Source organism: Pygoscelis adeliae, unplaced genomic scaffold, assembly GCF_000699105.1.
Source record: "Pygoscelis adeliae isolate BGI_AS28 unplaced genomic scaffold, ASM69910v1 Scaffold141, whole genome shotgun sequence".
Taxonomy (NCBI): domain Eukaryota; kingdom Metazoa; phylum Chordata; class Aves; order Sphenisciformes; family Spheniscidae; genus Pygoscelis; species Pygoscelis adeliae.
This window is the reverse complement of record NW_008824231.1, coordinates 2,456,928-2,468,710: the sequence shown is the minus strand read 5'-3', so window position 1 is coordinate 2,468,710 and position 11,783 is coordinate 2,456,928. Positions and strand designations below refer to the sequence as shown.

The following is an 11,783-nucleotide window of genomic DNA, read 5'->3' as shown; positions in this document are numbered from 1 at the left end:
TTTAGAGTACGATATTTTGTAATACAGTCAGGTTACAATACACCTAAATCCGTAGGATAATGATTATCTTATCGAAACCTTGGTGTTAAAAATACATGCTATTGGCAACGTGCCTAAATACATTAAGCAGCTAGTTGCAGATTTTAGTTCTAAGAAACTCATGGGTGATTACTTGGTTTTATTTTCTTAATTGTGTGACTGGCTTAAGTGTGCCTGCTTTGCTGTATCCTGGCATATTTTTTTAGAGTATTTTCAGAGTGTCTTTGCAGTTCTTCAAGGTGCGAATTCAAACATTCTTCAAACTCTCTGGTATGTTTCTCTTCCTCTTGAAGGAACTTTTCTGTTGTTGCAAGGAAGGACATCTCAGGGGGAGACTGAGCAAAGAATAGAAAATCACGGTTAGTAAAAACCAGCAAGTACTACAACACGTTTGCATTATCAACTTTTAGATTTGAAAACCATCTCCACCTATAGCAGCTAATAACGCTATAACGCTTAATATCTCTCCAAGAAAACATGAATTTGGGCATACGTTTTTAAAGGCACTCAGGTGCCTAAATGACGTAATGTGAACATGATGATTGAATATCTGTGATATTCACAGCGTTAGGATGTAGATTTGCCATTAAAAATTTAAATATCCCATTAGACAGAATTAAGCTGCTTCAGAACCTCCAAAATCTTTGGATCAGCTAAAGATGATGTTCGTCACTCGTATAATTTTGACCAGGACAGAGGACAACAATCTGGTTTTTGGAAGTACAGAATATAACTAGTGGGTACTGCTGATTGCCTCCTGTAATTTTAGCTCTCTGCTAATCTCTGTGATGCTTTCTGAGGAAAGGAGGAAAACCTATGCTCATTTCAGTACTATCAGCTTCAAGCCCTGATATTCTGGAGAATGTACTGAATTCTATTTGCTGCAAGTAGTTCACTGAAAAATCTTCTTTCCATTTAATGAGCATTTAGTAGTCTGAGACATAAACCACACCAAAATCAGTCTTAAAATGGTTGTCATGGGATGCAGAGTTGTGTAAAGGAAAGGACATGAGTGAGTCTTTGCTGGAACAAGTTCTAAATTCTTAAGCAGCAATTTTTGTTAATTCTTTTTGCTAATACTTAAGATGCATTCATGGCAATGTCTTGATCAAAAGAAATATGAAATAATTTTTCTTTGCCTAAAGATATTATGCTTGTTTAAATAAATTCAATGTTTATTTGTATAGAGAAATACAATTTTATGACATGAATTTTTAACAGTCGACTGAGAAAAAACTTAGTATAGGAGCTGTAATACTGAGTAAGAGAAAGATAATTTTCTGTCTTTATATGATCATATATTGGGAAAGATGATTGACATTTATTATCTTAATTAAACCATATGTTAAATAGTTTTAATAACTGATTGAGTTATTAGTCTAGAAACTCTGGTTTTGTTTTTCCTAGAATGTAAAAAGGAGAGTTTATCTGTCAGCACATCAAATAGGAATGTCTTCAAATGATTTAAATATTCAAATGTTTTGTGGAAAAGGCCAATGCTATTACACCTGTAAATTTTTATTCTAGGCTCCATTGTATCAGAACGGGGTATTCCCAGCTTCCACGGCAACTAGAGGCAGATTTGGTCTTTGCTTTCAGCCTGGTTTAAAACTGCCCTTTAGCAGCTTTTCAGGCCAAAAGATACTAACTAGAGAAATGCTTTAAAGCACTATTCTATTCAAACTCTTTGCGGCAGACCTTGAGGTGAAATTTGGAGATTTCCTATAGGAAACCCCTTTTCTTTTCAAAGTACAGCAAGTAAGCGATAGCCAGAAATAAATTCTGAATGTAATACCATCCTTCTAGAGTGAGACAGGCTTTCTGATGTATAGAGCTCCTAAAATGAAATTCACAGATAAAGCAGAATCTTCCTTTTCTCAGTCCCTCCAAATTAGTGTTTTAACGGGGCAGAGAAGAAAAAGTTACTTAATTTGCCATGGAGGAATAAAGAACCCAAAGGTATCGGATCACTTTGTGCCACAACACTCTTCCATTAATCCCTGCCCTAGCAGGGTTAATCTTCCAATGTTTGAGAAACTCTGGAGGGAGATCACCTGCCTTCTGTTTTTCCTCATAAACACATGCATGATTTCCCATCCATAAATCATCATTGTTTTCATATGAAGAGTTGTTCCTGAGATTTTGAATGCCATGGCTACATGCACATTTATTCCTTCACGGGCTAGGTCACAAACATATCTCCTTGTGACATCTGGATTCAATGATAGAGTTGGCAGTACTGTTTTGAAGTATTTGAAGAAGGCTTTTGTATTATGAAGAAGACATTGGATTTGGATGCTTTACTTAAAGAATCACCATGTGTTTCGCTTACTGAAAACCAACTCTGAAATCACTGATTCAATACTGAGCAAATAAAATACTTCCAGTGAGAAGCGTAAGAAACTGGGAAAATGTGAATCTGAAATACGAATTTAATAGGTGTCATCACCTAGAGAAAAAAAGTCATGTCGGGCTTTTCCATATGGACAGGAGATTTACACAAGTGCTAGTCTTCAGAAATATATCAAGTTATGAGAGATTCTCAGAGATTCATTATAATGTTTACAATTGCTGACTTGTCATTAGAAACATATTGACTTCATGATCAAGCTATCTTCCTACAATGCTATTGTCCTTTGCTTCAACTGGTACTTACTTTGATGTGTTTTTTCTTGAAATACACTGTAAACTCCAAATGAGACATTCCTGAATTTCCTCAAAGTTGAGAGAAGAATGTTTACCACTTAGAATAAGCAGATCATGGTTTCCTACAGCTCCTTACCCGAGGGTCGGACATCACTGACTATCATTTTAGATAGGTCCCTAATGCCCTGGTTTTTATGCACTTTGAGAGGAGGTTGTATCTAAACAGGTCTAAAAGGCAACATTTCTTCTTAGCAACTAAGCTTTGCTTTCCAAGCCTCTGGTCTGTTCTTTCACTATGTTCTTTATTGTCTGTACTTTCAGCGCCTGAGAAGAAAAACTGTAAAGAAACTGCTTTAATCCATGTCTCAGATGAGATTCATGGTCCCTAGTTTTGATTTTCTTTTCCTCAGATAACACTTCTTTTATGTCTTTCGGTTTTCTAACTGGAGCTGGATAGAGATGTGTCCATTGGTAAGCTTTCAACCTAACTTGATGACTCTCTACTGGGAGGAGAGATACAAGTCTTTGTCTAAAGCCCTAGAGACTATCTTCTCTCTTCCCTAAATACCAACAGAGTAATTTTGATAGGTATCAGGACATCACCTGCAATTCTGATGTTTTCAATTGGTGCCACAAATATTCTTCACAACAGTGGTCCATTATAACATCTGCAAAAGTTTTGAACATACTGGAGATTTCACTTCAGTGAAACATCAGTCCTGAAAACTCTGTCAAAGAACTCTGCTTTACAACATATTGTATGGCTTTTTCCTCTTTCTCCTTGATGCAATGGCTTTCCACTTGAACACAGAGCTCTAGAGTAACAGTCTGTTGAATCATCTCTGCACTAAAGCTGTGGTATCCAATGTCAGTCTGAGTGACAATTTAATTTTGGCAATCTTCTGAACTTGTACCTGCTTCAATACCACTGATGTGGACTTAGACACTGTACTGGAATTATCCCTTGCTTAGTAGTTTCATTATGTACTTTGCCCACACACCATCTGGAAAGTGTTTTCATTATAATCTAGTCACCTGTCTTGGCATCGACCCTGTCCTGAGTGCCAGCTGGGAAATAGTTTCCCTGCAGCTTGCAAAAGTGTCTCAGAATGGACATTTTCCCTGAGCTGGCTGGAAACAGAAGCTTTGTGATCTGGTTTCTCTGTCTGACACTTCTGACAGAAGAGAGGAGGAGAATGGGTGTTTATCAGATGCTCCTGAAAAAGTCCAAACAATTCTTTTCACGATTAGCAGTTTAAAGAGGAAGACTCCCAAGCCATGAGAAACCAATAGCCATTTACTTAAAATCCCTGTGAAGCAAAAGAATAGAAAAATGGAAGTGAGGTCAAACACCAAGGACTATGTGGTTCTCTCCCTGCTCTCTGACTACTGGGACACAGCTGCTGGAACCGTGGTCAGTGAAGGGCTGCACTGCAATCCCTGCTTCCCAGGCAGGCCATCACTATGGTCCTGCCTATCTACAGTGAGATTCTGGACTATGAAGACAGTCTTCCAGCAGCCACGTCTCCAACAGGAAAGGATGTGCGTCCATTTCTGAAGTGGGCAGCACAACTGGGGTATGACAACCAGAAACTGCTTGAAGATGATTGTTGCTGTCATGATGCCTCTTCTCTCCTTCAGGTGATGAGTGGCAAGAAAATTGCCTATTGGTTCCCCCCAGTAAATGCTGAAGTCTTCCCTCTTCTCTCTCTGCAGGCTCAGCCACACACCTGCCATTCAGGGTCTCCTGGGTACAAAGATGCACGTATCACAGCTGCACACAGAGATGGCTACACTCTAGTCCTTACTAATCTGTTAGTTCCATTATTGAATGTTGGTGTGGTTACGTGGTTTGAGGTCCGGACAATAAGTGCTAAGTTTTCAAGTGGAAAAAAATGTTGGCCTGTAGTGGAGGCCTAAGGAAGAATAGAAGATACTAAGGAAGAGGATAAAGCTCAAATTTAAAGAGAGATCTAAAGTCAAAGAATTATGGAAAGTTTTTCCTAAGAAGTTGCCCTTGGCAAAGTGGGATTTATCTCACTTGTCATGGAGGTTGGTAATCTTCAGCCTATGAAGACTGAAAGAAAGAATGCTGCACTATTACTCTTTCATTTCAAGAAAAATAAGGATTACAGCAGTTATCATTTCTGTTCCTTTTCAAATACAATAGCTAACACATGGAAAATAGTTGCTGCAATTCCTCTAATTTCATCCATCAATCGGATGCTGTAGAAACTTGGTTTGTCTAACAGCACTTAAGGCAGTAAGTTTGCAGGCATTATGGAAACACACTTAAAGCAGAGTGCTCGTACAGAAGGCAATATGAAGCAGAGTGCCCCAATATAGAAGGCAATGAGCTACAATGTAGAAATCTCTCTCACAGTCACATAATGGCAGGTAATTATCACCATCGTTATTAGTACAGAGGTATGGCCCAGTAGGGGATGTTTAATCTCCAGAAAAACTGCATTTATGTTAGGATAAGGTATTTCCATTTTTGCTGGGCTGGCACTGTATAAATAATAATGACAACAGGGGTGATCTAATTTTTGGATCCTCCAAGGCTGCATTTGGTCCACAGATGGGTCTTTGAGAATATATGTGTTATAGGAAAATAGTTACTTACTGATAATTTGATTTCTTCTGCATTGTAAGCAGGGCTCAGTAAGCTGCCTGTTCTGCCCTTTTCAGGAAACAGCCCACCAAAGCCCAAAGGATTCCCCATTGGTGGTGATGGAGATTTATAATCTATTTTCTTTTCATGACCCCCACGAAGTGTATGAGAAGATAAAGTGCTATCACTTTTTGAACCAGTGATATTGCCTTGGCCATATAAAGCAGGACTACAGTTTCTGTGGTATTCACTGGCTGTGAGCATAGCAGTCTGTTGACATTCCATTTCCCGTACATCTTTCTTTTGGAAAGTTCTAAAAGAGAAAAAAAAAAAAAACCAAAGTATGAAAACCAGTTAAAACTCTAAGCTATCACAGCAAAGCCAAGGGGTTTTTTATTTTATTTGTTTGTGCAATTTTGTAAATGTCTGAGCGTGCATTCTCTGCCTGCTTCAGTTGTGACTTAAATCACACTAATTTAAACCCTTTCATTGGAGCTAAAGTTGAGTAACCCTGCTGTATAATTGTGGCAGGACAAGAGCTAAAACACAAACTCGATTCAGGTATTGAAGATACCAATACTCCTTAAGTGTTACCCATCCCTTGCCAAAGGTTATCCTCCCTTTAGCTTTTCAGTGGAAGAAGCTATGTAAGCACTCTTCAGCCATGTCTCGATAACTTAGCTTATAGTATGATAGGAACTAGAGTGAATTTAGCCACACAAATAGAGGAAATGAAATATGAAGGTGTAAGTGAGACAGGAAACAAAAACTGTTATTAGTGGTTGGATAATTAGTCGATTTTGATCTAATATCACCTTAAACAACTATGTTCAAATAGCTAGAATTTAGAATAAATGTTTAAATAAGTTAAATAAAAAAATAGTACAGGAATCTTTGATCCTGCATTTTTCCTGCAATACTAATTTTGCCACTGATTTAATGATAACACGTTGGAGATTAATATGAGAAATAAAGAAAATTTTAAAATACACTTTTAAAAAAATGGTAAAAGAACATGCTTTTGTAACAATAAGTGAAATCTTCAAGCTTACAAAAGAATTTTTAAGTATTTTATTATGATGTTCCATAACTTTTGTATCCCACTTACAGTGATCAGAATGGATGTGAAAGCATATATGTGTATTAGTTTGTAGTTCTGTAGCAAAAACTATTATGGTAAACAGCAACAGAAAGCTATTTTCTTCCCATTCAAAGTATCTTCTTTTCCTGACAGTTAACTGAACAATTCTGAAACCATATTGATAAGAGTAGAGAATTTTGACACTAGCTTGCCCAGATATCTGCTGAATTAGACTAATTTTCAATTGTATCTTTACTTGTATTATATACAAAAACATGAAAAAAAATTATTTCAGATTTTATTACATTTCTGTTACCATATTTCTGACTGAGGTAAAAATTTCCATTGTACTGAGGTCTGTGCTTATGGGAAAACTGAAATTTTAGTCTTTGGAGGTAACTACTATACTTAAACATGATAGCTGTTTGAAAAGATCCTACCATTGCAAATATCCTAAACCACTTTACTAATTTGAAATGCAGCTATAAAAGCTTTTAAAGATCAAGTTCTCTGCCACTAAAATATAATTATTAGAAATATTCAAGAGTATGCAGTGCTGCTCAGATCCAAGGAAAACAGCTTTTTTTTTTTTTTTTAAATAAAAAAGAAGAATTTGCCAAGCACAGGGAAAGGACAGTGTTTTCTGCAGAAAGATCACACCATCATTTTCTAATCTTAATTTAAATATTTGGTGTTGGGAGAGACTGGCTGTGCAGTCTTAATGGACCCTGCTTGTACATAAGCCCTGAAACGTGAAACTGAGTACTCCATAAATGGGCTGTGCGGAACAACTCAGAGAACTAATGAAGAACATATTTTTCTCTGATTATAAAAGAAGTAGTGATTAAGATACTCTGAATGCTACAGGAAAGCAAATTATAAGCATGATGCTATAATATTATTATTACTACTATAATATTATTATTTTACATTCTAACATAGAACTCTCTGAGAATATCCACCAAACCTTCCAGTTTTCTAAATCACCTAAAATGGTTATCTTTATGGGGGCAGAGTTTTCTCCTTTCTTTCATGCTTTTCTTTAAATAAATACACTCTGCTCTTTGGGCACAGGAGAATACCTTTCTTCTTTTTTTTCCCCTTACTTTAAAGTCCATTCCCTCTATTGTTTGGATGAAGGGCACAGTGAAAAAAACTGCCACAACTGAAGATAGATGGCATGAATAATAAAATCACAGATTTTTTTTTTCATCTTGTGTTCTGACCTTTTTGGAAGTAATTTCCTCCGTTAAACCCACAGTAAAGTCTATGTGATCTGTGTTCTTTTTTTCCCCCAGAACTGCTTCTCTATGTATTTAATAACAGTTATTACTGTTATGTTATAGCTTACTTCACTAAGACCAGAATTTTCAGACTTGGGTGCCTACAGTTATGGTAGCTTTTAGATAGTGAAAACAGATAAACCCCACAAAAAGGACTGATTTTTTAAGGGAACTCCACTTCCTACTATAATCCGTAGGATTGCTGGGGCTGTTTGCTATCTTGGAAAAACATGACACCTACTTTCAGGTGCTTTGATATGGATCCTATGCCTTCACTTCAGACAGATTTCACAGCTGGGGTTTAAATTTCTGTCAGTTCAGTGCAAAATAATACCTAAGAACAGAGTTCCACTTTGAATACAAAGGTAAAGGTAAGCAAATACCTGCAAATTTGTAAAAAACTGTCCATTTGTTAACACTGGCAAGCAATGCAAATACACTATAACTGCAGCTGAATAACTTACGCTTTCAGTGGGTTTACTGTCATAGAGTATTTAACACGTACACATACTTCACAAAAATAAGATCACTGTTGCCATCGCGACATATGGGACAAGAAGTGAAAGAACAATGTCCTCGCAAAGGGAATTTATATAGACAGGATCAATTTTTCCAGACTCATATATAAAATCAGCCTGGTCCCTATGCAATCAATAACTTCAGTGGTGCAAAACAAATTCCTTACACAGCTTGTGCTGGGTGACATACCTAGTCTAGAGAAACAAAACAACAGATCTGAAATGACCGGAGTGTCTTCAGAATTCATGTTGTTGCTTTTACCTTGCAAGTATAACTGCTAGCTTGATTTTAAAAATGGTTTAAAACTATTTTCCTCAAGAGACTGTTTTCACTGCTTCCAGTTTATTTATTGCAATAACTGATACAGTGGTGACTATGGCTAAGAATGTGTGACCTCCAAAGGGTAGTGAAAACCTCCTTAAGACAGATACTTCACTGTCAACATAGACCCTTTAAGCCATCCCCAGCTGCCTTAGCACGCATTCAGTCCTAGCCTTTACCCCGTCACTTTTGCCACATGATGAAAGTGCACTTTGGCTTGACCAACTACCTATTTTGTGTATATTTTTATGGTAAATAAGTAGCCTTTCATTTGGGAACTCACATGCATGTTTTAATTTTGGAAGAAACAGGCTAAATACATCAGCTTCATCAGAGAAAGCCCTCTTCAACCATGCCAAAATTTAAATCAACTGTATGTGGCCAAGGTCTAAATAAAGGATTGAAATCTTGAGGGTGGGGAAAGCTTATGTAAATGGCAATTAGAAGTAAGTCAATTATCATATATAAGAACAGTAATTAATTAAAGTGGTTATAGGTAGGATGTGGCCACAGTCTTTTTTAGCAAAAAGATGCCACTCCTGCATATCTTACTTTGTAATATTTAGAAATTCACTGTATACTGAAAGAAAGAAGAAATCATGCCTCTTTCTACATTGCCAGTATAACTTCCTGCAATTTCCTGTATTTTCTCTAGAGGTCTCCTATCTAATTAATGACTGTGCCCATGCCTAGGATTCTAGTACTGATTGTGAGACATGACTGAAAAATACTATAGAATATACTTGATTGAAGACTTTTTTTTTCATTGTGCAAACCTTTCTAGGTTTCTCAATGCAAACAGGAAAACCAAAAAGTACAGCTTCTGAAAATTACTATTTAAAACACAAACACACACACCCCCTTGCACAAACACCATGATTCCTATTTTTTTACTATGTAAAAAAAGTCTTTGTGCCCTTTCTCCAGTGCCATAATTACCATGGAAACAGAACTGCAAGTTAAAACAGAAATAACATGGTTTATGCTCACACTAAAATAAAACATACCCCAGAATTTTACTCAACCAACATCAATTGCCTGGTTTATCTGCATACATTTGATGGTTGAAAATTTAATTTTAGTTTTCTGAGAAAATCTTGAGGTAGTTCCCTGTTGGGGAACAGAGAACTGACAGTATAGAGGGCCCAATCTTAAAAAGACTGGCTGGCTGATGTGTATATACAGCACACGTGGAATTTGCACATTTTTAAAAATCTGTGTATGTGTTTATTTAGCTAAATAGCTTTTCATTTAGGAAATCAAATGCATGTTTTAGATCCTGAAAACCAGGCTCAGTATATCTGTTTCATCACATTAATTAGAATCATAATTTAAATTGTGTTCAGTAGTGTGGTTGAGATTTGTGTTGTGAGGCAGGTTAGCTCTCCCAGGTTTCTCTCTCCCAGTTTTGGTTCAACATTGGTCTTCAATGGCTATGAAATCAAAATCCTGCAAATCACCTGCATAGTTCTATTGGCTCTTACACTTAAATTCTTATGAATGAAATTTCACAGCTCCTCAGGTACAGCAAGTGTAAGTCCTGAGAAAATGGGAAAAAGTCTTACTTTTTCTCACTTAAGAAGAGTGGAAGCATAAGCAAAAATTGCGCTGACCAATTTTTGGTGAAATTATGAGACCTAGAGGTGCAGAATAGTCTGTATCTTGGTATGTAAATACTTGTTTCAGAAAAACCTTCAACATCGTTTGAAACTTAGTACAAAAACAGCCACACCTGCCACATTCATATATATGTATATATTATGTATATGCATTATGTATATGTATGATATATAATATATATATTTACATACACATGAATACTACCTCCAACACTAAACATCATATTTAAAAGGAAATTTTAAGCAAGAATGTAGCTACATATAATGGGGTGCCTTTCTGTTTTCCAGGAAGAAAATAACTTTAAATTTTGCCAACGACTGAATGTCGATTTGGCTCCAATCATTTAAACTTTGCTACACAGAACTGTTTTACATTAGTGCTATCATGTAAGTTCTTTATTAAAAATGATCAAAATATTTCGCTTCCTATTAATTTTTACTCTCCTGTACTGTGGAATATTGTTTAGCAGGGAGTTTAATTTTCTTTTTATTACTGCAATGCCATGATTATAACATGTTTGAAGGTAATTCAGTGCTTCGCTGAATACAGGGAATTAAGAAGGAAATCATCACTACAATATGTTTTCTATGAGTCTGAGTATTCTTAAGTCTCATTTTTCCCTAACAAGGAGTTTATTGTAGTAATAATTTATTCAGGGCATCTGAAATTATGTTTCTTTTAAAAATCAGGTCACCCAAGAACACCAAAACTAGACAAGGCATTAAAATACATTTAATGAAACTTCCAACAAATGAAACTGGCGGGGCACTGTTGTAGTTCAAACTGTTTATTAAGATAACCTCCTGTGGAGCAGTTTACCTCTCATGTTGGTTTTTATATCCTTTCCTTGTCTTGTTTTTATTTGGCAGTAAAAAGACCTTCTGTCCTGTTTTGCAAAACCTGGAACTAAGAATAACTTAAGTAGCACTTAAAAAGTTTTTTAAGTTGTTGCATGTGACATATTAAAATAATGATCAAACATTTCTGGGACTTCATTCATTGCCAAATTCAGTTAGCCACCCAGAAAAATGTAGGAAATTCTTACAAATATACTAACTAGGTCTGATGTTTATGTTGGTGGGAGTTCTGAACGAACAGAAACAGAAAAAAAGCTTAACAGTTTGGCCCAGTTAGATGCTTCCAAAAAACGTACAGGAAGTTTCATATATGTGTACAATCTAAATATTACCTCTCTTCCTTTTCGTGCATCTTTGAATGGGTTTGGTAACTGTGCTCTGTTTCTCCATATGTATCCATGCGACCCAGTATTGATGTTTCTGTGTCATTTTGTAGTTTAACAAGGCTATTTTGTAATCTTACAGTCTCATGTTCCAGTTTGTGAATGGAAGCTGTGAAATTTCCATGTTCTTTGCTAGATAAATCTATACTCTGTGAAAGGCAATAAAACCATCATTAAATAGTTATTTTTTCCACAATAAATGGATGTTCGTATTTTTAACAAGCAACACAAAACAATGTTCTATGCTAAAGAAAGACCTAGCTACCATATATAATCATGCAGAACTTATAGCAAACCAAGAGAATTGCCTCCAGAAAAAAACCACTGCAGACAAATGGAAAAAAAGGGATAAGAGCCTCTATAACACAATAAAACAAATTAAAATTTCTCAACAAACATGCATTCAACATATTATTGTTG

The 11,783-nt window shown here is 36.1% G+C and overlaps 1 protein-coding gene across 1 annotated transcript in view; it reads right to left on the bottom strand.

Moving 5' to 3' along the window:
* Window positions 1-203: 203 nt before the first annotated feature.
* Window positions 204-11,783, bottom strand: part of CCDC67 (coiled-coil domain containing 67) — a 46,858-nt gene continuing 35,278 nt past the window's right edge. Inside the window, exons 11-13 of the mRNA XM_009334838.1 lie at window positions 11,314-11,512; window positions 5,312-5,454; window positions 204-374 (exon numbers count right to left, since the gene is read on the bottom strand). Of these exons, the coding sequence (XP_009333113.1) occupies window positions 204-374; window positions 5,312-5,454; window positions 11,314-11,512 (513 nt within the window). The remainder of the gene's footprint in view (window positions 375-5,311; window positions 5,455-11,313; window positions 11,513-11,783) is intronic.